The sequence below is a fragment of the Taudactylus pleione genome, unplaced genomic scaffold (genome assembly GCF_031769625.1).
Source record: "Taudactylus pleione unplaced genomic scaffold, aTauple2 ptg000372l, whole genome shotgun sequence".
NCBI lineage: Eukaryota > Metazoa > Chordata > Amphibia > Anura > Myobatrachidae > Taudactylus > Taudactylus pleione.
Window position 1 is genome coordinate 1,406,515 of NW_028284773.1, and position 27,947 is coordinate 1,434,461.

A 27,947-nucleotide genomic window follows, 5' to 3' on the forward strand; every position below is an offset into this window, starting at 1 on the left:
TCTGTGGAGTGCTGCCCTCATTGCCTTTGTTATTAGCATGCCTTGCCGTTGTGCTAGGCTCTTTGTGGACTCCGTCAATAATTCCAACTGTCAGGGTGCACTGAGTGCCGATCCCTGGACCGTATATGTATTATATAGTCCACTTTTTCACTTAAAAACAATAAATGAGTATATTTCCTGTTACATTTGATAAGAATTTGAAACTTCTTTACCATTTCATAACGGAGGTGTTACTTAAACAAAATCTTTGTTATGTTGTTGCCTTCACATGGGCTGGCTTTTTATCAAAGTTCCTTTTGATCAACAGTATCTCCCAACACGTTCCATCGATATACAACTTCTTCAGGAGTGCTAGTTGGACTTTCTACTAATTCCTTAGATTAGGTTGAATGAATAAAGAAAATAAAAAATTATATGTGTGATATATATATATATTTATATATATTACACACACACACACACACACACACACACACACACACACACACACACACACACACACACACAAATTGAACCCTTATATCACTTACACTGGTTCAGCTGCACCAATTAGATGGACCTCTGCTAGTAGAGGACCTAAAAATAGAAGGAAAAGATGGGGTACCTTTGGTGCCAATATTGCAACAGTTAATATTGCAATAAATCCCCCTAAGTGATGGAAATTTCTCCTATTCAATTAATATTCAAAGTTGTAGCACACCAAAAGGTACCCTCTCATACATATACACACTTTAACGGGTCTGGCGCTCCTCCAACATACATACATCTTTGATTAGTGCCGGTCAATACCAACATCCAGCGGTGCGGCACTCAGAACAATAAAGACACTACTGTACTCCAGCCTGTGTATCAACATTTCAGTGTATTGATCACACTATCATCAGGACAATAAAAAGTCCTGATTATAGTGTGATCAATACACTGAAACACAGGCTGTAGTAGTGTCTTTATTGTTCAGAGTGCCACACCACTTGATGAGAGAAAAAAATAAATAAAAATTGTTTTATTAATTTTATCCATCCATCCATCGTATATTATATATAGTACGAAATGCCAGCTGTCAGTCAATATTATAACCCTCCCCCCCTAGGTGCCTAACCCTAACCTCCCCCTTCCCGCACGCTAAATCTAACCCTCCACCCTTAGCACCTAATCCTAACCTTGCTACTTACCGTCGGGATTCTGACAGATGTCAGGATTCTACCGTCGCCATTCTGAGCACCAGAAACCCTACGGTCGGGATTGAGATCAGGACCTTGGATCCCATACCATTTTGTCCAGGCAACGATGACTTGCACCAATTAGGCACCCCTTCCCCTGCACTATATCAGCCTATATGTAAGGTTGAGGGAATATAATATAGGCTGGTAACCATGTCAAGCAGATATTTATCCCACCAATTTTGCTTTCGGCAAGCAAATATTGAAATGCAGCAGCACAGAAGACAAGACCACTACATTGTGATTAAACCTTTTATTAAATCACAACACCATAACAATGGAATATTAATCAAAATGTGATAGCAAGAATATTGTAGCATATTCCACAAAGACCTATACATATTTGAGCAGGGAAATAAGCACAGGAATGCAGACATAGGATTTCAATATAGAGGTTTAAAAAGTAGTGGCAGATCTAAAGCTAGTCAAATCTTTTTCACTTGCCAGGGTGAATTAAGCCCAATCTTAATAATTAATAACACTGTATACATCAGTAGCTTAGATTAAGAAATTCCAAACCGAACCAAAGAGCTTTTCCTTTGGAGGACAAAATGGTGATATGTAAACTTGACTCTGCAAGTTTGTCTTCCTCAAAAAAAAAAAAAAAAAAGTCTGCTTTAACCTACGTATGTTCTGTTAAGTATCTTTTAACCCTTGAAATATCCGATAGCTGTGCCATGATTTGTAAATGCATAAGCTTTACAAATAGGTATGCAGACATCTCCTTGTTCACTAGTAGAGTGCTCAGGTTTTTTGGAGAGCTACAGTATAACATCAGAATTCCTGTGTTTTCCCCCCTGCATTAAGCACAGCCAGGTTTCAGGACTGTGGTACAGTAGTCAACTTTACTTTGGGAACAATAACTGAAAGATCATCTATTCTACAATTAACACACATGAAACATGCACTGCAGAGATTGAAAAGATTTTCAAAAATTACATAGACTTCCTATAGCTGAAGGCTTCTGTTATAACATTTACTTTCATACTGCCAACTTACGCTAATGTCAGCTCTTCTTGTCACTGAAACCTCAAAACTAGGAGGCGGCAAAAACTTAGAAGCTTACTACTTCAAGAAGCTGCGAGCAAGAAGAAAACAGACCTGTACTCCTGAAGCATGTGACAAAGTCACACTACTTTTATGTTTACATTTAAAAAGGAAATAATCGTTAAAATAGATTTTTAATCATACATCTGGTTTAAGAAAGGATAACTATTGCTTTAAGATTTGAAGTGCTTATGCAGAGATGGAAGGTACTTTGATTAAAATTAAGTGCTTGCATGTAGGATTTGAGACAACACACATTATGTGGATATTGTGAAAACAAGTTTCCACAGGGGAAAAACAAAAACCACACATACTTACCAAGCCAGTAAAAGCAATGTATAATGTAAAGCCACATTGCTTCATTAGGCACAAAAAAAAAAAAAGTACATTTCCTTTTTAAATGTAGTTACAAGGTCAAGAAGGGGATGACAAAATGAAGACAAAACTACACAAAACACCAGTATTAGATAAGTTCAAGCATTGCAAGAAAGAATTATTGTAAAACCAATTATGGGAAACACTGTTCCCGATAATTAAGTACACCTGTAGTGTAACATGAGGGATCACTGCCCCCGATATAACACAGTGGTAGGCAAAAACTACCGGTTTTATACATATTCATTATGGAAGACACTGCTTCCGATAATGTCAGCTGAAACACATGATTTAAATAGTCACTCGAAATTCTGCTGCAAGGCAAAAAAGCCACCCACAAAATACCTTTCATAGTACACACGCATGCCGTGTATAAAACATCCCATGGTAATACAGCAAGATGCCAGTATAAGACAAAGGGGTCTATTTACTAAGCAGTGATAGGATACAGAGTGAAAAGTGATAAGGTGCCAGCCAATCAGCTCCCAACTGTCATTTTTCAAACACAGCCTGTGAGATGACAGTTGGGAGCTGATTGGCTGGCACCTTATCACTTTCTTATCACTTTTCACTCTGTATCCTAACACTGCTTAGTAAATAGACCCCAAAGTGAACTACAAGCAACATTCAAGTGGAGTAGTACTTCCACCAACTTAGTCACGCACTATTTGAACTGAAACATACGTTATACTACGAGCTTCATCAGAACAGTTTCTGACGTTGGTTGCACACACTGTGGGACAGCAGATTCCAGTATCATGTTCAGTCAGGTAAGCAGATGCTGCTTTTAAATTTTATCATAGGTAAAAAAAAAAATCCGACAGTATAACCGTCAATTATGGAAGGCACTGCTTCCGATAATTACCAGAACACATTAACACCATTTATAGTGATCACTGTCACTGATAAATAAATAATTATTCAGTGCTAAAGAAGAAATCTAGAATTCCTGCTAGTTTTTTTAAAAAAAGAAGATAGATCCACCCTTAAATTCTCACGGATCCTGCACTGCAGGGTTGGGTGCCATTTAAAATAACAGGACTTTACCGTGAAAAAGCAGATCCATTTAAATATCCAGCTGTGTAGTAGCCACATTTGGAGCAGGCAGCCAATAGAAATACCCAAGTACCACAAAAACAATAAATTAAAATGAAAAACAAATGTCTGCTATATAAGGGGAGCTCTTGCCCCACCATCAGCTTGTAAGTAGTCAGGTAACGGGAGAAATTTATACAGTATCAGGTTTTGGACATGCACAAAATCAGCAGTATTACTGGCTTTTAAAAACAAGACCAAAATCATAGCAGGAATAGAATTAAAAAAAAATGTGACATACACTGAGGAACCACCTAGGGCCAGGATCACCTATTCAATTATACTTTAAAGTTGCTCTAAATAAGTGGAAGGTGAAGGATGAAAAAAAAAAAAAAAAAAGGAACCAGCCATTTGCCAATTCACAAATGCAGTTCCAGTAAAAAAAAACCACCTTAAGTGCATTGATTTTCTAAGGATGTCAGAGGAGATCTTTTAAACGTAAAGTAGTTTTACAGACATTTTATGTTGTTTAGCCATGACTTACAGAAGTCCCAATGGTCAACATCTCAACTGTCCAGTACATACAGTACAGTATCAATACAATGTAAAATTGCTGGCAAGATTGCCTCAGCAGCTGTTCAGTAGATTATACAAATACAGAGACACAACAAAGATATATGCACAACATATGCTGTTCATGGGCAAATAAATGTTTTATGCTAAGGCATAAAGACATGCCCCAAATGTACTTACAGGAAGTTGGTTCATAATCATATTAAATAAATACACTACCTAAGTCTTTCAAAGAGCAATAGAATATGTTGCACAATCAAGTAAACCAGAGCAGAAATGGCTTATTGTCTGCAGAACTAGAAACTATAGTTCAAATATGTGTCTGGTGTGGTATGACTGTACACACAAGTGTGCCTTCAGAAAAAATGGTGTACACCTTTCAGTGAATACACTGGCACACATTTCCCTATACTCCATAACTACTATACTCTCAGAAATTGATTACATGGTAAATACCCATTACTTTTCAAAGATCAGGTCTGACAGCCACAATAATGGAGGCAGCACATCAAAATTCCAGTTTTGTAAGTTAAATCAAAACACTAAGGTCACAAATCCTTAGACACTTCCTGCGATAAACATCCCAGCACAAGGAAACCCAGAGCAACTACACAACCCATTGTGACATGTCAATTGAACAAGTGGCAGTCACCATAAAATTGATAACAGTTTGTGCATTTTAACAGTTATAGATTGATGTACAGAGTATCTTCAAATAAAGGCTGCAAAACCAAGTAAATTGAACAAGAGACCCAAGGCTTTTGCCAAAAATAAAAAAAATAAAGACTAAAGAACAAACAACCCACATGTAGGGAAAGAGAATCTATAAGTGCTTAGTTTGGACGTGTATACATAGCTGCAATAGATTTTACCGAGGTGCCATCCACACTAGACAAAGCCACAGGTGTTGCCCTATGCAGCAATTACTCCCGGGCTCTTCCTGGTGCCGTAACACAGAATTGACAAATGCATTAGGTTTAGTTGGGTAGAAGAGTGAGAACCGATAATTTTGTGCAATCTCAGTTTTTAATATTTCCTCCTGCTCATACCTGACAGGCCTACTAGAGAAAAATCATGCAACAGAAACAGGGGGCACAGGGAAAACTGGTTGCAAAAAGCAGCCCCTGAGGCTCTAATTTGGTGGAAGGAACCCTTGTAAAATCTTTGAATAGATGGCAGCTTCAAAACTCATTATCTATTTCCCAGATCTCACCCGCTAGGGCATTGGCAGCACCCTGCAAACTCCAAGTAAGAAGAGCCAACTGGTTTTTAAAGACAGATTCATTGAACAGAGATGGGCTATCTTTTAACACACTTAGGTGCTTCAGCAACGCTGAAAACGTGTGATTGCCAACGCCGTAGAGAATATGACGAAATGGAGTTTCCTTAGGGGAGACATAAGGGGACAGCATGGAATATTCCACCTAAAACAAAAATAAAAAATTAGGTAAAAAGGGAAATACAAATGTAGAAAAATACTCTGAATTTCAATTCAATGCACATCACTGTATCACTATGGGCCGTATTCAATTAGGTGCGAAAAGTCAGTTTCTGCGGAAAAGTATCGCGAGTGACGTCATGTCGCCTTGCTAAAAGTTTCCTCCTAATTCAATTCCGAAGACTTTTTGCCGGTGAGGAAACTCAATGCAATGGGACCTGCAAAAAAGTTTCGCCTATGAACAGGTGGTGTCGGAAAAAGTGCAGAATTGGGGTTCTGGGGTGCAAAGCTGCGGGAACCCCCCTGCACCCTTGGGACAGTCCCCTAAAAGGTAAACTGTGTAAAAAAAGTTTGAAAAAATTCTTTAGATCACCCCAAAAAAGTAATTTAATTTTGGGGGTGAAAAAGTCCAAAGTTGGGGGACACAATTAAAAACTAGCAAAACAGACTCCAGGGGGGTCTGCAAGTATGCCCCAGGTGTTTCTAAGTTTGCAGCAGGTGGATTTTTTATGATTTTTAAAACTTCACTTTAGCAACTTAAAAATATTATAGCGCCCATTTTCAAGTACCCCAAATTTGCTGGGACTACTGATTTTCACCCCCAAAAAAACTGCAAAATGCTATTCTTCACCACTTATGCAAAGACATTAAATAGCAGCTATCAAGAGCATTTAAGTACCCCAAATACCTTCAGCAGGGCTATTCAGGGGTATCTTGAATGATCCCCAATGTCATTGCTTCTTTTGGGGGGTGTCAGGCTGATTTCCCCAAATCTGACAGTACTTTTTGCATGTTAGGGTTTCGCCGGGTTCCGTTTGACGATTTCTAATTGAATACGGGAAAAAGCGGACACGCGCGCAATACTTTCGCATTGAAAACCAGCAATGTTGGCGAAAAGTCCGGCATGCGAAAAGTATGGGACTTTTCGCCTGGAATTGAATATGTCCCTTAGCTGCTAATTTAAGTAAACAGAGAGCATAGTAACTAACTTACCTTCATAGCACGATCATTTAGAGAGCGGACTACAGGCATGTTCTCGAGGTCAGATTCAAGAGTACTCTTTTTAAGAGAGGTAGCAGCCCTCCTGAAGTCACCCCAAGCAGAATTGATCCATCTCAAGTTGAGGTTCATAGTCTGAGGGGGAAGAAATCGAGGTAAGCACTAATTTTCTACACCTGTACCTGAAGTGTTCTTTTGTATGAACACTGCATGTACTAGAGCTTGTGCACTGGCTCAGTGGCTTCTAATATGCCTGTTTTACAGCTGGGAGCACATTATTCCTAGACCTGATTATTGTAATAAACACAAAACTTAATTCACAAATTCTAGGTTTTACTGTTTGTAGTAATTTGCCATCTCATTTAAACATTTGTTTGCTTACAATGGTATAGGAGTAGGTCAGCTGCTGTGCTATATGGCAGAGGTTGCAAATGCTCAAAACTTCTCAATTTCCAAGAACACTACCTAATCAGAACCCTCAGATTCCTTTGGCGTTTGATATATATTCGGAATCTCAATTGAGCAGCATCTGGGCCAAGTTTGAAAAACAAAGCAGGACACAGGAAGAGGTGTGAGAATTATCAGGTCATGTTTGCCGTAGAAAACACCAGAAGTTATGACCTGCTAATTGCATGTTATATCTTGTCCGTAGGGCAATTCAAGAGAAAAAAAAAAAAAAAGATATTACCATTATTAAGAAGGTCTGACCAAAGGGGGGTACACACTAAGACGATGTGTACCGGAACAATATGGCGGCCAACATACTGTATCTCGGGTACACATTAGAACATTATAGTGGACGGAACGATCCCTTGATCTGTCCATCTACATGCATAGAGCCGCAAGCGATACAGCCAGGTTTGATGTGCAGCACACCAAACGTAATGACAGAACATGCGACTGCGGGAGCGCACATATCGTCCTTACACACTGCACAATATGTCCTTACGATTTGGCCAAATAGTAACATTGTCTCAGTGTGTACCCAGCTTTAGAGGATGGCAAGGTGCAGCCGGTAAGGGGGAGCTGCTGCAACTTACGCAAATAATGGTTTTGACTTTACCTGGGGACCAATCTGATTGGGATATGATCTGTATTTCCTGCATTCTCCCATCAGAGATAAAAAAACTGGATAAGTGGTTCCATTTCTATACAATTATTTTTTTAATTAGAATATTTTGCATAGTATTACTGCATGTTAGATTCGTATATAACCAGCTATTTAAACTTGTGGAAGCACTACATAACTGTACTACAGGTTATTGTTTGGGTAATCAGACCTGCAAGTGATGTAAAGTTTAAGTGTGGTGAGGGAAAACGAGCGCTTGTTAAAACTAGAGATCAGGGAAAACAAAAAAAAAATTAAACAATAAAAAAATAAAATAAAAAAAATTATATGGACAAAACAAACAAAACACTGAAACCATATGTTTAAGCTCTTTTAGGAAAAATTTATGGCAGGTCCAAGCAAGCGTGCAGTGGTATATTAAATCCAATGCGACCTAGCTTTCCCTACCTTAATCTGTTGCTTCTAGTGCTGGCAGCGTGTTGAATCGCCTGCACTGCACAGGAAGCTGCACAAAGTGTAAGTGGGGTAGCGGTGGTTGTGAGCAGCGGCACAGGATGACGACAGCAAGTCAGGAAGATCGTCAAGTTGTAGTCCAGTAATGCTCCACTGTTCTTCCTCCACACTATCTCAGGGGTCCAACGCGTTTCGTACCTGCCTAGGTAATTTTTCAAGGATAGTTTCCTTCTCTCTGGTTACTTCCTTTTATAGGGAAAACTTTATTAAACAATTAAAAAAAACGGAAGTGGTCAGCATAAACATGGCCGAAAAGAGCGGTAAGCTCATGGGCCAATGTTAAAACATGTGGTTTCACAAAAAAATAATAAATAAAAAAATAATATAATAAAAAAAAAAAAATAGGACAACATTGAAGACGAACATACAACATATAGCTAAAAGATAAAAGTGAAGAAGAGGGGATATTTCTATAAAAATACATTAAGCTCAATATCTACATTAAGTCCCAATGGCTGTAAAGTTTTTAATGAATAAATCCATTTGGTTTCATTTCTTTTTAGTATGTCTACTATATTGCCTCCTCTCCAATGGGGGGCAATTTTTTGTATGCCAACAAATTTCAGGCCAGATGGATCTTGATTATGTTCCTCTAGAAAATGTTGAGACACACTGAGTTTTTAATCCTTTTGTTATATTATAAAACTCATAATATAAAAAAAAGATTAAAAACTCATAGTGTGTCTCAACATTTTCTATGAATGAAACCAAATGGATTTATTCATTAAAAACTTTACAGCCATTGGGACTTAGGCCCTCATTCAGAGCCAGACGCTCTGAGCAGAGCGCACGCTCTGAATGAGGGCCGTCCTCCATAATTATGGAGCGTCCTCCTGGACGCTCGTATAGCTGTGGGTCACCACCCACAGCCTATACGAGCGTGCAGGTTGATGGCCGCGATGGTCTTGACCATCGCCACTGCGAGCTGGAGCCTGCGGTTGAGTTTCTCAACCGCAAGGCCCGGAGTGATTTTGGCTCTATCAGAGCCAAAATCACTCCCACTGACATCACTAGTGAGGTCAGTGGGCCGGCTTCTGATGGTAGGCGTTCCCTTGGGAACGCCCCCATCTGGGAGGCACGCCCACCAAAGGGGGCGTGCTGTCAATCAACATCGACAGCACGCCCCCTTTGATCAGACACAACGAGCAAAGGAAAGTCCTTCGCTCGTCGCGTCTGGCGCATGCGCACGACGGAGCTCCCGCCGTCGTGCGCATGCGCAGTGCACACCATCGACCCACTTGCGAGCGGACAGCCGCTCGCGAGTGGGTCTGAATCAGGCCCTTAATGTAGATATTGAGCTTAATGTATTTTTATAGAAATATCCCCGCTTCTTCACTTTTATCTTTTAGCTATATGTTGTATGTTCGTCTTCAATGTTGTCCTATTTTTTTTTTATTATATTATTTTTTTATTTATTATTTTTTTGTGAAACCACATGTTTTAACATTGGCCCATGAGCTTACCGCTCTTTTCGGCCATTTTTATGATGACCACTTCAGTTTTTTTTAATTGTTTAATAAAGTTTTCCCTATAAAAGGAAGTAACCAGAGAGAAGGAAACTATCCTTGAAAAATTACCTAGGCAGGTACGAAACGCGTTGGACCCCTGAGATAGTGTGGAGGAAGAACAGTGGAGCATTACTGGACTACAACTTGACGATCTTCCTGACTTGCTGTCGTCATCCTGTGCCGCTGCTCACAACCACCGCTACCCCACTTACACTTTGTGCAGCTTCCTGTGCAGTGCAGGCGATTCAACACGCTGCCAGCACTAGAAGCAACAGATTAAGGTAGGGAAAGCTAGGTCGCATTGGATTTAATATACCACTGCACGCTTGCTTGGACCTGCCATCAATTTTTCCTAAAAGAGCTTAAACATATGGTTTCAGTGTTTTGTTTGTTTTGTCCATATAATTTTTTTTATTTTATTTTTTTATTGTTTAATTTTTGTTTTTGTTTTCCCTGATCTAGTTTTAACAAGCGCTCGTTTTCCCTTTCCATACTTGATGTTTTTTAATTGAGCAGCTGTATAGACACACCTAGCGCAGTTCATTCATTTTTATTCTTAAGTGTGGTGAGGTCATAGAGGGAGAACGTAAGCTTCCAGGGTAAGAGTAGACAGCACCTGGAACATCCTTTATGCTGGCAGAAATTGAGGAATAAAATAGTGTGCATTATTGAACTGAGCATTTAATCATGTTTAGACAAATCAGATGGCTATTTTGATTTACCTCTTGTCATGTAGACTCAGAGGAATTCCTGATTTGTCACCATAATATACAAGCTTCTATTACAAACAACCAATTGTTGCAGCCATGACTTCATCAAGTAAGACATCCAAAATGCCAGAAGTTACTCTACTGCTTACCAGCTAGCTATGACAGATAAAAAATATTTGCATAGACATCCATACGGAGGCCATTGGTGTTTACAGGTTCTTATAACATCACAACAGTTTTCTATGTTGCAGCACAGACCCCCTCATGTTTTTAAAGTATACCATCAGCTCTTGGTGAAAATGTGACTTCAGTCATCCTTCAAGTGACCAAAATCCCTTGACAGAGTTGGCCATTAATACTTTGCCCTCCTCCCAGTTACATCACAGTTTTGATACCCCCAGCCTCAATGTAAATATTAACATATTAAAAACTTCTAGTAGGGAGTAAATAAACCATTGTATGTATACATATTATATCCTTTATAGAGAAGATAACTATGTACATTTCAAACAGATACAGCTATTGTAATGAGCTCATATTCGGAGCTCATTACAGGGTTGGGCTGCAAGCGGTAAACAGAAGTCCAGTTTTAAGATTAGTGCAATAATCTTATGGGTCCAGCTAATCTGGATACAAAGAATTCATGGTCCTCAGATGGAAAGGGCTGAGGGAACCCCAACATCATGAAATCTCTCAATTGCATCCACCATTTTGCACCAGTTCAGTAAAGGTTGTTCTACCCAATTTCTATTGCCATTTGCCATTGCATTACATTTAGACAAGCCCCTTTGTCTCTATTTTATTGGTCAAGATTGGGGTTACAAACTCTTATTAGAGAGCTCCATACCGTTATAGCCATACTCTGACTGTTTAGGTTAGTGATGGATTTAAGTAGTTCATCTCCATATGTTGTGTAGTCGAATGGCAGAATATGGTCGTGAGTCAGCCGCAGAACTATCAGGCCAGCAAACTTCACAGCAGTCCTGCACATACGATCCACAGCAACCAACTTCTTAAAAGCCTGGAAAGTATCTTTTGGAGTGCCAAGATAAGCATAGGGCTTTTGATCCTAAAAGTCAAGGGCAGGTATTAACAGGAATGGTAACAAACTTTATTTATATCGCTATACATCTCAAAATAAATTGTATAAATCTCTATGCAAGTGTCAATTTTCATACAATTAACTTTAAATTGGTTCCAATTACCTTACGAAAACTAAACGAGACAGATGGGATTCCAGAGTATGCAAGAAAAGGGTAAGCAGCATCATCCATGGAGAAGCAGTGACTAAAAAGGAGAATAAAAATAAATAAAAAGGGAAGAAGTCTTTATAGTAACACTTAAACCTGTAAAAGTAAAACATGATGTTTTTGTTTTGCAAAGTCTTACATGCAATCTCTTGAGTTAGCTTGGGTGAACTGTTCATATAGGGGTTTGTCAGTTATCGTAGGATCAGATATCTGTATAGAAACACATACCAAAAACAGTTATAAAACTTGCACACTTTATCCTACGTCATTTAAAACCACTACATTTCTATTGTTCATGAGACACTAAAGGCAGACTGCAAGGAAATGTTCGATGTACTCGAAAGTTAAATACCTCTTTCATTATCTTTTGTATCATGTTATACATCAGAGGGCTGGCAGACATCTGAAATGATCCAGAGCCTGTGACAAACAGAAAAGAGTGGTGTTATGGAAGTAATGGCAGAAACGTGCCCTTATTCTAGATTGATAAAGGGAATAAGAAAAACAAAAAGGTTTATAGTAAAGCATCCATATGAAATTTTTGTACCTTGAACAACAGCATCCAGATTGATGTAGGATATTGCCTTTAGATGCAGAGTGGTAAGGTATCCCTAAAAGACATGAGCACATAACGCAGGGTGAAGAATTCCAAAGACCTACGTTTTCAATGTGTTTTTTGTTTTAGAGCTTTATCCATCTAGTAGAGGTTGCATGTGGTTTTAAACTACGGAGGCTTCTGGCCCAGAACTGCACAACTACCAGAAAGGATGCTTCTGCATTTAAGAACATTACAAAGCACACTGCAAGAGCTTCGTAAACCTCCTGGCTGACCGGTATACTATGCGTATGACTGCAGCCGGCTTCAATTTTCTATTTTGGCACCTGGAAAGCGCTTCCTTCTCATGGGACCTTAATGCACAGCTTCCAAGGGTGTTTACAGCAGAATAGTCACTAACCTGTTTCACTCCTTTATATGGGAACTTTATCAAAGAGTTACCTCAGTCAGGAGGAACCCAAAGCTCCCACAGTGGAGCGCAATAAGGTCTGTGTTCTGGGCACACCTATACATCAGTTGCTGGCAAGTAGCAAATATTGGGATATTTTAACTCACATTGCATAGCGTACCTTGAGCAAAGGAGAGACATGCTGGTCTATTCTATATAAAGACACTGATATAGGTATGAACTAAAGGGGTTTTATATCTACAAGTGCTCTGGAGAAATGTAGAAAGTTTCCAATAGTAACTGTAGTTGTTGCAAAAGCGATTTAATCTTGATACAAATCAACCTCCTATGAGATCTTTGCATGAAATATTGTGTTTTATGGGGTTAAGCCTCAGAAGAGGACAGTTTTTATTGGCATGCTATAAGCAACCGGTTGCGATTAGTATTATTCTTATTATAAATAAAGGTCTCCTATGAATCCTCCTAATACCAACATATTTCAAAACAAAACAGGATTGAACCAAGTCAGATTGTTTCCATGTTGGTATTTATGAGTGTTCAATGATGCGAAGTTTTTATCTTGACACAAAAAAGTTCTGTTTTGCTTCTTTTGGACGTATCAGTGGAATATGCAATCATCAACAGATGAAACTGATCTCAAGATTAGGATGTGTGCAATATATGCCATTGAGGAAAAATATGAATGATTAGTGTCAGAAATATTTATTGTACCCAAGTGCTAACTTTTCATTTAACAATTTTTATATGCAATAAATTGTTATATACAAATATACTGACTGCTCTGATAGATCATTTCTATGACATTAAGTCAGTGAATCCTATTTCTGTGTGAAATGCGATGTCGGCAATACCACCCCTCCTTAGTTGCAGCAGATATACACCTACATATCTAGGGCACTAATCAGGCTTGGGCGACTTGTTTTATATTGCAAAGCGCATAAACGAGCTGAAGAGGCAAGAACTGAGGAAAATTTAAAAACAAATATTTAGTAAAGGAACCTTACCTCTAACCATTCAGTTGCACCAACAGAACCGAAATCCCCAGCACTCCAACTTGCAAACACAATACTACGCCTGGGCTTATATCCCTCTGCATGTAAAAAGGGAACGGTACATTCAGAAATTACAAGATTAACACTTTCTCTAGGCTTAAGAACAAAAGGTTTACCTGAACAAAACAAAACGATACTACATATATTATATATACATGCACACAAACAAGCACAAAAGGTTTTCACTTTGAGATCCACCACCACTGACTTAAAGTAATGGTTTGTGGAATTGTCATCCAGTCGCAAACTGAGTCCTTTTTGTATTCTACAACAAGAAGTGAATGTGTACCTGGTAATAAACTGGGACTTCTTTAGGTTTTACACCATAACTGTAACTTACCCCTGAAGAAGTCATTTTAAGGATGAAACGCGTTGGTTTATAATTCTATTGAATAGTCGGGGTCCGCCATTGTGAGCTTCTAACCATATGGTGCAGCAATGGATGCAATAACCTACCCGATCACAGATTGAATGTAACATCTCTTATGTAAGAAAAACATAAGTTGTTTTGTGATTAAATGTTTATAAGCTAAGTAAACATTTTAAACATTAATGCTTCTGCCTTGATTTGTCTGGGCGATTTTCTAGTGCGAGTATCTATTTCAGCGCGACCCGAAAGAAAGGATCAGATATTTGGAGAAAATAAAATTTCCGGTTCCCAATCTTTTATGGAGAATTCTAAAGATGCCTTTTAAGTTCACCTTAAGAAAGGACATTTACTTACCTTATTATCCATCCAGGACTGACCGGTAATTAATTTTTTGTCTTATGGATTGAGTATTATGGTTATATTGTATATTGAAATCTATATATATTATTATCATTGAGGTTCACTGTACAAGGTGATTTAAAGTGTAGATCTAGCGCACTTTCATACACACAAAATTATATTTTATATATATATATATATATATATATATATATATATATATAAACACACACATAAAGTAATCTGCAGATTAGAACTTACCTATTTTAACCATTTCTGACACCACACGGGCGAGCTCTACCAATACAGATGATCCAACGACTGCCTTGGCTACTCCAGGGCCCCATGAGTCTCTCTGAGCACCAACCACAACATAGCGATCTGCAGAATGAGCATCACACAAACCGGTTATCCAAGATATTAACTATTAAATAGCTTTGGCAGAAACAATTTGGCTAATATACTTTGACTGACAGATGACAGGAACTCTCTTGAATCCATTTTCAGATATTTTTAGTTACCTGGTTCATCAAATCCATTAAGAACCCCAAAGATGTTGTAAATTTTCTTCTCAACCATTTTATTATCCACCTCAAGTGTAATGTTTTTATACTGTTCTCCAAGAGTACAACCATCTTTCCAACCATCGGGGCAATCACGATTATCAAGTTTCCTGGAATAAGAAATTAAGCTGACATTAACATGTATATTGATATCATGGAGTAAAATATGGATTTCACATAGTACATTAAAGCTAGTCACATGTACCAACTTTGAAAAACAAGTTTATTAACTTACTGTTGGAGGGACAAGATATGTACCTATATTATCCATACATGGGTAGAGCTGGTCATTCATTCAGTTTATGGACCCATCTCATGTCAGTTCATTAGATAAAGGAAACAAAAACCCACCACCAACAACCTTTGACTCAAATAATCCATTATTATTTATTTTATTTGCAAAGGATCCACCTCTATATTATTACTGAATGTAATTCACATATGCAAGTATCAGCAGACACCTGCAGTTTTGCTAGTAGCAGCGGAAGTGGCCAGCCAGCAATACAAACAAGTGCTTTGTACATGAATGGTGTTTCTGACATGAAGATAGATTTTTTTTTGCTAGTCAAGTATCAAAGAACCACCAATACAGTATGTTGTTAGAACAGATGCATTACACAGAATCCATCATACCTCAAGAGTTTCTTTCCATCCTTACTAGAAAGAGATTGAACTGGAATCTCTGGGAGGCCTGAAGATTTGGATGGTGGAAACTGTGTATGGTTAAAAGATGGGAAGCCAGGTGTATAGGGATCACCAGTACCAAAGTGAGCCTACAAGGGGAAAAAAAACTACAACACTCACCACCTGCCATAGGTTACTGGCTTAAAGCATGGAATTTTCACATTCTAAACTCTGGGCCTAATTCAGACCCGCTCGCGAGCACAGGACGCTCGCAAGCGGGTCGATGGTGCCCTAATGCGCATGACAGAGGGAGCTCAGTTATGCGCATGCGCGAGACCCGCATAGCGACAGCCAAGCTGTCATTATGGGTCTCGCACCAAAGGGGGCTTGCTGTCGATGGTGACTGACAGCACGCCCCCTTTGGTGGGCGTGCCGGGGGCGTGGCTGCCAGACGGAGGCATTCCCATGGGAACGCCTACCGTCTGAGTCCGGGCCCACTGACATCAGTAGTGATGTCAGTGGGAGTGATTTTGGCTCTGATAGAGCCAAAATCACTCAAGGGCTTGCGGCAACGAGACCCTACCACAGGGTCTCGTCGCAAGACCATCGCGACTATCATCATGGCCGCTCGCTATAGCTGTGGGTGGTCACCCACAGCTATACGAGCGGCCAGGAGCACGCTCCATTTTAAGGTAGGAGGGCCCTGATTCAGAGCGAGCGCTTTGTTCATACACTAAATGGCAAGTGGCATCCTACTTCTCATTAAATAACTCACATGTCCAAAAGGTGACTCTAGGTCTTCCTCTTCCCCAACAGGGAAGGTGAAATCAGAAGGGTCAGGATAAATCAGTACTCCAGCAGCATTAGAACTCTCAGCATTTTTAACCTGAAAAAAACAAAAATAAGGTTACACATTCAGTCAATGTATTGCATTGGGATAGCTATAATCTTGTACAAAACAAATATGGACACAAACACATACGTTACCTTTTCAGAAATGGGTATTAATCCAGAACGCACAAGAATCAGTTTACCAACTAAATCAATATTCTTGACACGCAGAGCATCAAAGTCTTCTGTGCGTCCATAATGAGAGTACACAAGGCCAGCCTTAAGAACACAAAAGACATTTTATAAATATAAAACTTAAAATTTTTAATAACAGAAAGACAAATATGTGCATTACCTAAGGACTATATACTATACCTATGCCATATATCTCCCACCGCGCCACTCCCAAGCCTGTAAACAGCCTAGATGTGTCCTTATACACTATTGTTGCAATCGTGCTAAACTGCCCTTCTTAATGCACAAGGTCCCAGCTGACTCCGCTTGCTCAGAGCATCTTTTTTGCCCAAAACGGAGTCGCAGTTGCAAATTGATATGCGACACTTGTGTATCTGTGAGCGATTGAGTCTGAATCTATATACGAAGTTCTACGATGCAGTGGCCTCTTCTCCCACCCCAAGGTCCATTGTGCTTCGTATACAGATTCAGCTGCACACATACAAATGTAGCGGTTTGTCACTTTCAATTGCGACTAAAGCTGGGTACACATTTAACGATGTGTACCCAGCCGACCTATCATGCAACTTGACAAGGCAGTATACACTTGCCGATGTTGGGAGCAACAGCGCGGCAGAGGGGGCCATGCTGCATTCGGCAGAATGGCTCTCGCTAACGATGTTGCCCGTCGGACCTGCATGCAGGGCTGACTGGCGATGTCGCCGACGATGCGCGGGGGCGCACAGTTTGCTACAACGGAGGATACACACTAGACGATGTGCCCTATATCTCGTCCGATCCTCCCGGATCTGACAATATATAGTCTAGTGTGGCAGGACCGCCTTGTCACCACATGGCATATTGAGGCTAGGTGTATGAGGACACATCTACAGATTACATGTTTGCACACAGCTCTATCAGCCAACACATACTAAGGATACCCCTTCCAGAGCCATTAGCACTAGGGCTGCGTTTACCTAGGAGCAACCAAGAAAAGTACCTTTAGATCAAACCTGCAACATTATATAAAGCAGAAAGTTCATAGGAAGTGGCATTTTTAACTGACTTGTAATAAAAAAAATAAATAATAAATTCAGAGTCCAACTTACATTAACAGAACCTGCACGACTGTAAGCCACATATGCAGTTGGAGTAAAGCTCTCATCTACCGAACCATCAGCCTTCCAAACCGTTATCTTGCTGGGCCTAGTTACATAATTAGAGACAATTTTGCATGAAATACCAAGCAGAACACTTGCAACTAGAAGTTTCTAAAATAAAAATATATTTTATTTCTTTGACACGAAAACACAATGGCAGTCACATGGGGCGCTATAGCCAAGTTTGCCCGCTGCTCCTAATAAGCAGGTGCAGTGAGGTTAAGTTTAGCTGGTAGCTTTGGCAATTGAGCCATTTTCATTCAAACAGATCACGTATGGCCACAATATGGTGTTTTAAGAGTGTCTTGAGTTGTACAAGTAGATTTGCAATGTAAAATAGAGCATACTGACCCAGCTTGTAGCAAAAATATGCTCGGCATACAGATGCAATTTGAATAAATATTCACCAGCTGCCATCGACTTAATGACCACCCCATCCTGATCCCCAACCCAATACAGTTACTCTGCCTTATATAACCATCACTAGTGCTATAGTCAGAATTTTGTACTTACCGTTAAATCCTTTTCTCTGAATCCATCTGGGGGACACTGGACCATGGGTTTGCTTGTGGGAACGGAAGGAACTGGCACTTAATTTAGACTAGTATAACATTAAGGGAGTAGCCCTCCCCTCTGAGCTCCTCCCCACTGCAACCAGTGGTGTTCAGTACAACTTCAAAAAGTAGTCCTAAACCAAGGGTAAACTCATCGGCAAAAAGTCATGCCGATGAGGTCATTTTTGCCATTTTCACTTACCTCATTCAATTTCAAAAGACTTTTTGCAGGTGCGAAAAGACTGCCAAAAAACCGGGATAAGTTTTCACCATAGAATAGGTGGTGAAAATAAGTGCAGATTTGGGGTTTTGGGGTGCAGACTTTAAAAAAGTACCCTGCAGCTCTTAGAATGTCCCCTAAAAGTTCTGTGTTAAAAAAAAAAATAAAAAATTAAATGAAAGTAACATAGGGCACCCCTCAAAAAAAAAAAAAAAAAATTGGGGGGACAAACTTAAAAAACTAGCTAAAGAGACTCAGGAAGAGGGGGTCCCCAAGTATGCGGCAGGTGTTTTTTAGAATGCGGTTTGTTGCAGTAGGTGGATTTTTGAAGAATTTTAAAAGTTCACTTTAGGGACTTCAAAATATGCTTGCACCCATTTTCATGTACCCAAAATTTGATGGGACTAGTTGTTTTCCATAAAAAAAATGTTGCTAAATACTATTCACCACATTTACAAAGAAGCATGAAAGCACCTGCCAACACAGTTTAAAAACCCCAAATACCTTTAGCAGGCCGATTCGAGGGTACCCATAGTGATCCCCCATGTCAGACCATCTTTTTGGAGGGGTGACAGGCTGATTTCCCCAAAAGTGACAGGACTTTGATACTTACCTTTTCGCCGGGTCCTGTTTTCGACGATTCCTAACTGATCACGGGGATACGCGGGCACGCACCCAATACTTTATCCCCAGGAAATAAAAGATGGCGAAAAGTCCGACCTCTAACTTTTTGCTGCTAATTGAATACGGCCCTAGCGTACCCGACAGATCAACCACAACCCACTCACGAACAAAGAACTGAAAGTAAGGGTTGGAGCGCAATGTTCCCCAGATGGATTCAGAGAAAAGGAATTAACGGTAAGTACAAAAATCCGATTTTCTCTTTCATTCGATCTGGGGGACACTGGACCATGGGGACGCTCAAAAGCCGCCCCTAGGGGAGGGTACGCTCAGAAAACCTGAACGACTTTCTGACCGAAACTAGCATTCTTAAGGTGTGTATCCACTACCAGACAGTGAAAAGACTGAACGATAACGATATCGTTCACTACACTGCAGGGTGCCCACACTGAACGATATGTCATTCAGTGCAGGCACAATCAATCATCTGCAAACATGCTGAACCTGACGATATCGTCAGGTTGATCAGCATGTTTGCACGATGATAGATGTCTAAAAGACCAAAATGTTCAAACGATATTGTTCACTCAATTTAATAGTCTAGGCACCTTTAGATGCAAACTCCGGAAAGCAAGAAAAACCATGGTGAACTTTTGACCTTACAGTCTTCTGGCAGAGTGGCTTCTATAGAAAGCCACAGCACGCATAGAGGGAGCCTTACAGAATAGGAAAACAGCCCGAGTTTAGCAGGGAGCCGTCCCTCCAGAAATGCGTGGATACCAGACCCCGAAAGACTCCCCCCCCCAGAGGAAAGAAAGCAGCATAAATCGCATTCACATCAAAATATAAAAGACAGCGTCCTGATTTTTTGTCAAGGCTACAGTATAACTGCCCTGCCTAGACATAAACCCACATATGAGCCATTGGTGACCTAGACCTGTCCTCAAAGCTGCCGGACCTCCGGCCTTCGGGACAGAGGCCAGATCAATAGCAGGCCGGGAGTGAATGCAGTTCACATCACCACTAGTCCGACGGCAGTGCTGATTAACACAGCTACCGGACCTCTCGATGTGTGCTGACTAAGTAAAAATAAAGTTAGTAAATAAAATAAAAAGGAATCTAAAAAAGTACAGGGCTGCAGAGCAGCCCTAAGAAAAACTGCCCAGCTTCCCCAGGCACTTATAACAAACTGAAGACCATGGGTTGCAGTGGGGAGGAGCTCAGAGGGGAGGGGCTACTCTCTTAAAGTCATATTAGTCTAAATTAAGTACCAGCTCCTTCGGTCCCCACAAGCAACCCCATGGTCCAGTGTCCCCCAGATCGGATGAAAGAGAAAGTACAATTTTAAATTTAAAAAAAAAAAAAAAAAAAAAAAAACTTACTCATGGCAAAAGGTGTATACAATTGATTGTATATTTTTAGCAAAGGTTGACAGCAAGTGTTAAATTAGATTTTAAATCAGAGTAGTGAATGCATCAGACCACTTCAATGGCTTTATAGAAATGCTGAAGACTGGTGTCTATTATGATAATTAACTCCAGCAATGCAAAGAACACACTACGCGATATATTGCTTGTACAGTAAACGAAGAATATATCGTCAAGTGCGTTGGTTCGTGTGTACAGAAGCCTGCACAGATCCATAAGTTCAAAATTGCTTGTGACGAACAGGTCACTTTTCCAGGCGGGCTTGCTGTGGATTCTAACCCGCTATATAGTTCTACTGGGGAAAAATAGAAACAGCAATTTCTGCAAGATTGCTGCAGTTACTGTGCTTTATAAACAATGAAATAAAGTCTTTAGGACATGGTGTCATTGTTATTTCATATTGTGGCTTTCCAGAACATATAGTCCTTACAAAAGGCACAACACACACAGGCAGGAACTATGCAGAAAAGAAAAAACGAACGCAAGATCCTGCTAATAAAATGGAGGGGAAGGGAAAGTGTAAACAGTCAGTTGTTCAAGTCTTACTGGGTAATTATTTCCTTATTACTTGTGCTGGGTATTTACACAAGTTGTGTCAGAATTATGTCACAGCAGTGAGTTAGGCAACCATTCTATATACAGTCAGGTGCATAAATATTGGGACATTGACAGAATTTTCATATTTTGGCCTCCATTCACCACCACAATGGCTCTGAAATGAAACAAACAAGATGTGCTTTAACTGCAGACTTTCAGATTTAATTTGAGGGTAATTACATCCAAATCAGGTGAACGGTGTAGGAATTACAACGGTTTCTATATGTGCCTCCTACTTTTTAAGGGGCCAAAAGTAATGGGACAAACTAAACAATCCTAAATCTAACTTTCACTTTTTAATACTTTGTTGCAAATCCTTTGCAGGCAATTACAGCCTGAAGTCTGGAACACATAGACATCACCAGACGCTGGGTTTCATCCCTGGTGATGCTCTGCCAGGCCTCTACTGCAAATGTCTTCAGTTCCTGCTTGTTCTTGGGGCATTTTCCCTTCAGTTTTATCTTCATCAAGTGAAATGCATGCTCAATCGGATTCAGGTCAGGGGATTGACTTGGCCATTGCATAACATTCCACTTTTTAGCCTTAAAAAACTCTTTGGTTGCTTTTGCAGTATGCTTCGGGTCATTGTCCATCTGCACTGTGAAGCGCCGTCCAATGAGTTCTGAAGCATTTCACTGAATATGAGCATATAATATTGCCCGAAACACTTCAGAATTCATTCTGCTGCTTTTGTCAGCAGTCACATCATCAATAAATACAAGGGAACCAGTTCCAATGGCAGCCATACATGCCCACGCCATGACACTACCACCACCATGATTCACTGATTAGGTGGTATGTTTTGGATCATGAGCAGTTCCTTTCCTTTGTTGAAGCTGGATTATTGACTGAGAGAAGATCAGTTTAAAATTGGATCGCAGCGACGCCATCTTGCGTCTGGCCGCAAGACGCCATCTTGGAAATGAGATCGCAAGACGCCATTCTGCGAATGGCCGCCTAACGCGCCATTTTAGCTAAACTCACACTTTAGTACATGTGGCGATATTACTATTAGCATAATGCGATTGCATCTGTGACCATCGCCATAAGTTACAGCGATTCATCAAAAGCCCATTTCATGACTTTACGTAGTTTGGGTGCTCTGGATAAAGTGTGTGTATTATAATTCCCCTAAAGGATATATTTCAGAAATGGCTGTACAGTATGTCAAAATTGGATTGCATTAGCTAAACAGACCAAATGGCCACGTGACAAATTAGCTTCATGGACATAACGTCTGCTCTCACTCCAGGTGGCCCTGCTCGAATACAGCAAGAGGGTCGTTTGTAGCACCTTACATTAGCAGGCTTCCTACAAAAAAATACCTTCAAAGCCAAGAGTGTTATCTGAGATTTGGGTCTTGTAGCTGTGCTAATTTGCATCCACACAGGCCCTGGGAGAACAAAGACCAGCATTTTGGAGCCTGAAAAGGGTGGGGGCTGCTGGGGCATGAGCAAGTCATGGAACTATAATGCTCAGCATTCCACACTGCTAGGTGTTCTCATACACACATTAATACGCACAATTGCGCTGTTAACTAGTCGCATATTAGCGAATGCATAAGACCCTGTATGAAAACGCTGAATATTCGCTTCACGCACACGCATCTGCCCCAAGTTAACTAGCGTCTTTACATCAAACCCCACATACTTATATATTACATATTCACATACAAGGTTCCATAAGCTTTAAAGGTATAAGATTCAAGTATGCACATTTACTATAATTGCTATGAAATAAAGATTATTTCGTGACTAAGGTTTTATACGTGATAAGTAAGCCATGTTTGGTATTGTACTGATGCGGACTCATTTTACAGTATTCTGGTAATATCGATGGAGAGATCGCAACATGCTTTCTCAACTTATGGGCCGCAGAGACTTCAAGCAACAAAATGTACATTATATGAACAACTGTTAGGATTTGCATGGGGCGGGAAACCAGAGACCACCAGTTGTTAGAGGCTGGATCGTGTCTATTTGAACCAATCTGTTAAATGTTTTGTAACATATGCCCTCTCCTTTAGGATCAATGGTATTAGCAACAAACTTCTCTATTGTGTTGTTTATTTCTGGGGGGTATAAATATGTGTGCTCTGACCCTGGGTTCCTAGTCTTCGTGCTGAATGCTGATTGACGAGGGGTTTCTTGCTGATGCCTAACATCTGGACCAGAGAGTGCTGCGTATGTATAATTGTACTTGGGTCTGTATAATCTCTTTGCGCTAAGATTATATGAGGATCATAGCGTGTAACTGCTGTACTTTTACTTGAATAATACTTTGTGCTTTGGAACCACAGGTTCTAGGTCTGGAGTCTTTATTTTCTGTATGACTGCGTACGCAAATTAGCGTCATCCTTAGAGGTTTATAGGAAGGATATTAGAAGGTATGGGCAGGGGTATTTATAAGGTTCAAAGGCAGAATCCTTACCTTCTCCATACTCTTCTCTTCCCATCACTCTGGTATAAGTTGATATTTTTCTCATCTGTCCATAGGATGTTGTTCCAGAACTGTAATGGCTTTTTTAGATGTTGTTTGGCAAACTCTAATCTGGTCATCCTGTTTTTGTGGCTCACCAATGGTTTACATCTTGTGGTGAACCCTCTATATTCACTCTTGTGAAGTCTTCTCTTGATTGTTGACTTTGACACATATACACCTACCTCCTGGAGAGTGTTCTTGATTTGGCAAACTGTTGTGAAGGGGTTTTTCATCACCAGGGAAATAATTCTTCTGTCATCCACCACAGTTGTTTTCCGTGGTCTTCCAGGTCTTTTGGTGTTGCTGAGCTCTCCGGTGCGTTCTCTCTTTTTAAGAATGTTCCAAACAGTTGATTTGGCCACACCTAATGTTTGTGCCATCTCTCTGATGGGTTTGTTTTGATTTTTCAGCCTTATGATGGCTTGCTTCACTGATCGTGACAGCTTTGGATCTCATATTGAGAGTCGACAGCAACTGATTCCAAATGCAAATGTCACAGCTAAAATCAACTCCAGACCTTTTACCTGCTTAATTGAGAATGAAATAACGAGGGAATAGCCCACACCTGTCAATGAAATAGCTTTTGAGTTGATAGTCCCATTACTTTTGGCCCCTTAAAAAGTGGGAGGCACATATAGAAACCGTTGTAATTCCTACACCGTTCACCTGATTTGGATGTAATTACCCTCAAATTAAATCTGAAAGTCTGCAGTTAAAGCACATCTTGTTTGTTTCATTTCAAAGCCATTGTGGTGGTGAATAGAGGCCAAAATATGAAAATTCTGTCAATGTCCCAATATTTATGCACCTGACTGTAGTTGAAAAGCATGATACAAAGCACACTTAACCAATCACTTACCAGCAAGTTTGAGTCAGTAAGTGCTCTAAAAACTATAAAAATTCATATAGCTTTGCAATTTCAATTACAGATACATTAATTTTGGATCAATCATTTACCACTCATTAATTTAAAAAGCAGTCATAACTGTAATGAGGGCTGTGAATGTACAGTGGTATTTTTTTGCTGCACGTGTAAACATTTAAAAAAAGGACATTGACCAGGAGATAGAGCCAAATTGTTGTGCTGAATTACACAAGATTTACCTGCAGTCAGGTTTTGTAAATATAAGGTAGGGTTGTACTAGAAGAACTAAGGGGGTGGGGTACATTATGGTGCATCCGGTGGATTTCTAAGGTCCAATACAGCTATAAAAATAACAATTTCACATCAGGCCCTATTGTTATGAAACATAATTGCCGAGTATTCTCAGATCCTTTAGAAGTTCAGTTTCATCAGCGCAGTGTACTTACAATACCAAGCTCTCAATTGCATGTATTGTGTTTGTCTTAACGCTTTTTCATTTGAACCCCACTTAAGACATACCTTCGATTTCTTAATACACAAATAGGAAAGTAGGCGGAACAATTAGCTAAACAGTTAGAAGAACAGAGAGCCACACCTGCCAGGGTCTTGTAAAGTGACGTAATGCTCATCATTCCACACCTTATCCAGGGACATCTTCGTGAACTCATCGTGCATGACTTTAGCCACACTTTCTTCATTAGCAGAGCCAGCTTCACGAGAGGTCTCAGACAGATTTCTGTAACCAGGCAACACAGTGACACAAGTTACATTGGACATACAGGTAACATTTGTCAAATGTTAATAGGAGACTGAAGTACAGTTCACGAAGAAAAAGGACATTTGCTTTCATTAGGCCAACATACATTAAGTTTCATGTTGGGAAAAGTTACTCCAATCTGGTCACTAATAATGAGTTTTGTAAAATTTATGTGGATTGTAGCCAATTCGCATATACTGGGGATTTAAAAATTCAAAATGAATAAAACTCCTATCTATTGGCACATACCAATAACCTCTGACTGTGCACATCTTCAGTGAGCAAACCTGATCGGTTAATACTGGAAATCTACAGGATTCAGCTGGGGAATGGAGGACATGCAACTGGCTGCTATGTCCGTCTTGTTCCAATTTTTAAAAGTATAATTTTGGGTACTAGGAACGCAGCTAACATACTGCAAGACTCCTTTGCATCCCGCAGCATATAAACAGCCATATGCCTGGCACAAGCGGTGGTCAGACTGCAGGGCTCCAGTTAGAACAGTCTGGGTATCACTCATATATTACAGAGAATATGAAGTAATGGAATAAATTAACTCAAGGTAAATTAAATTATAAAAACTTGTTTGATTTCAGTTCATTATATCTTTAAGCTAATCATAACTTTGCATTTCTTTTCGGAGATGTTTACATCCTTCATTATTCTGTTAGTTTTCTGTGAACAGAAGATGGTGATCATTTCAACCCGCACCATGAAGGATATAGGCAATTGCAATAATGTTTTATAGTCCCTTCACAGTCGACTTTGGTTTAGATGAATCTCAGCTGACATGCTTATTGTTTATTGCCAAGAAATCACTGGTTAATTCTTCAAGGTATTTAAAATGGTTTTTCCCTATGACTCATTTCTGAATTTGTCTTCCTCTTACAAAACATCTTATCTACCGTATTTGCCGGCATATAAGACGACTCCCACCATTTCCACTCAAAATATAGAGTTTGTTATATACTCGCCGTATAAGACTACCCCCTCTTCCGCACACCTTCCACACACCAAATAAAACGTAAAAGAACATCAGATTTGATTTCAACATGTTAATTTATATTCGAATGCTTATGACATGCAGGAAAACTGTTACAAGGCTGTATGTTATCAAACATGTCCAGTAAACATAAAACAGTGCAAGTTTATTAAGGAGTATGACAGGACATTTTCTATGCTGTATTGTACTGATGACCCGCCGCGGCCGCACTGGATACCGCGCGATACTGGATGGTATGTAGAATGAGGTGGGCGGGCATCGGGAGGCCACTATGGGCACCGGGCGAGTATCGGAAGGCCACTATGGCAGCTATGTCTATCCCAACTGAAGTGCACCCGGCGTATAAGACTACCCCCCCACTTGGAGGCATGTTTTTCAGGGCAAAAAAGTCGTCTTATACGCCGGCAAATACGGTAGTTGAATCTTCCTATTGGCTTAAAAGAGACATCAAAAAACAGCAAAAGCCACATTCAACGCAATACATTTACACCCCACAAAGGCCAATTTAGAGTTAGATGCACGTTCTAAGCACAAAACGCATTTTTCTTTTACTGCACATAGGGCCTGATCCAGCAAGGATGGCAACTGCGATTATTCACGAAACTGGCAGATTGTTGCGTTCTGCACATACATCGCAGTGCACGAACACTCCACTGCGATTGCAGTGACTAGGCAGATCCTTCGCAGAGTGATGGACAGGAAGCACCGTTTGGGGGTGACGGGGGTGGTCAGCGAACCGCAAGTGTGCCAGTGCGTTTGAACGCCATTGAAGGGGCGTGCATAAATTATCCACTGCGATGCAGTACGCAGCTGGTGTACTCACAGCGTGCGATGAGGTTAACAATTCCTGAGTAAGGTCAGAGCTTGTGCAAGTGTGCGTGAGGCTGCGATTGTACTCTATGTTACCGATGGTTTCGCAGTCTTGCTAAGTATTACGGATGTGTGCAAGGTACTATGGCAATACTTATGTTGTGCTGCGACGGCATAGTGATCGCAGTGAATTACCATACTACCGCAATGAGACTGCATGCGTAATCACTACTGAATTTGGAGTCGTGATCCGTAATGAATCTGGCCCATAGTCAATAAAAGTGTAGGTATAAGTCAGTATCTATCCATAGCGCCTCTACACATAGCAGTGGAACAGGGAGTGAAGAGGTGAGCTAGTGTAGCCTAAGTACAGTATGGGAGTTTCACACACACTTCACTAAGAACTTCTAGCCAGATTGGGACGGCTTTCTGACAGGGCTTCCACTTAAGACATTCACAACAGGGCTCTGTAAAGGAGCAGATGGTTAACAGGGCTCTGTAAAGGAGCAGATGGTCAAGACCATCAGAATTTTTTTATTTGACCAATATAAAATGCATGGAATGTAAGGCTAAGCTGCAGAAAAGATGCCACCGGGAATTAAGGTGGGTACACATTAGGCTACCCCCCAATGCGACGCCTGATGGTGCCGACGAACTACATATGTGGCGGTCAGTACACACTTCACGATCTAGTGATCAACATCTCGATGAGTCGTTCACTGGCACCATTGAACTTGCCGGCGTCGGAAGATGGGTCGCTCCGTCGTCCGTACATACACGGACGATGGAACAACCCC

The 27,947-nt window shown here is 40.3% G+C and overlaps 1 protein-coding gene across 1 annotated transcript in view; it reads right to left on the reverse strand.

Moving 5' to 3' along the window:
• Window positions 1–4,060: 4,060 nt before the first annotated feature.
• TFRC (transferrin receptor) overlaps window positions 4,061–27,947 on the reverse strand; it is a 38,254-nt gene continuing 14,367 nt past the window's right edge. Inside the window, exons 5-19 of the mRNA XM_088444780.1 lie at window positions 25,176–25,316; window positions 17,765–17,861; window positions 16,638–16,760; window positions 16,426–16,536; window positions 15,660–15,799; window positions 14,985–15,136; window positions 14,725–14,844; window positions 13,707–13,792; window positions 12,285–12,348; window positions 12,090–12,157; window positions 11,877–11,947; window positions 11,693–11,774; window positions 11,335–11,556; window positions 6,682–6,822; window positions 4,061–5,674 (exon numbers count right to left, since the gene is read on the reverse strand). Coding sequence (XP_088300906.1) covers window positions 5,432–5,674; window positions 6,682–6,822; window positions 11,335–11,556; window positions 11,693–11,774; window positions 11,877–11,947; window positions 12,090–12,157; window positions 12,285–12,348; window positions 13,707–13,792; window positions 14,725–14,844; window positions 14,985–15,136; window positions 15,660–15,799; window positions 16,426–16,536; window positions 16,638–16,760; window positions 17,765–17,861; window positions 25,176–25,316 — 1,861 coding nt within the window. The 3' untranslated portion in view covers window positions 4,061–5,431. The remainder of the gene's footprint in view (window positions 5,675–6,681; window positions 6,823–11,334; window positions 11,557–11,692; window positions 11,775–11,876; window positions 11,948–12,089; window positions 12,158–12,284; window positions 12,349–13,706; window positions 13,793–14,724; window positions 14,845–14,984; window positions 15,137–15,659; window positions 15,800–16,425; window positions 16,537–16,637; window positions 16,761–17,764; window positions 17,862–25,175; window positions 25,317–27,947) is intronic.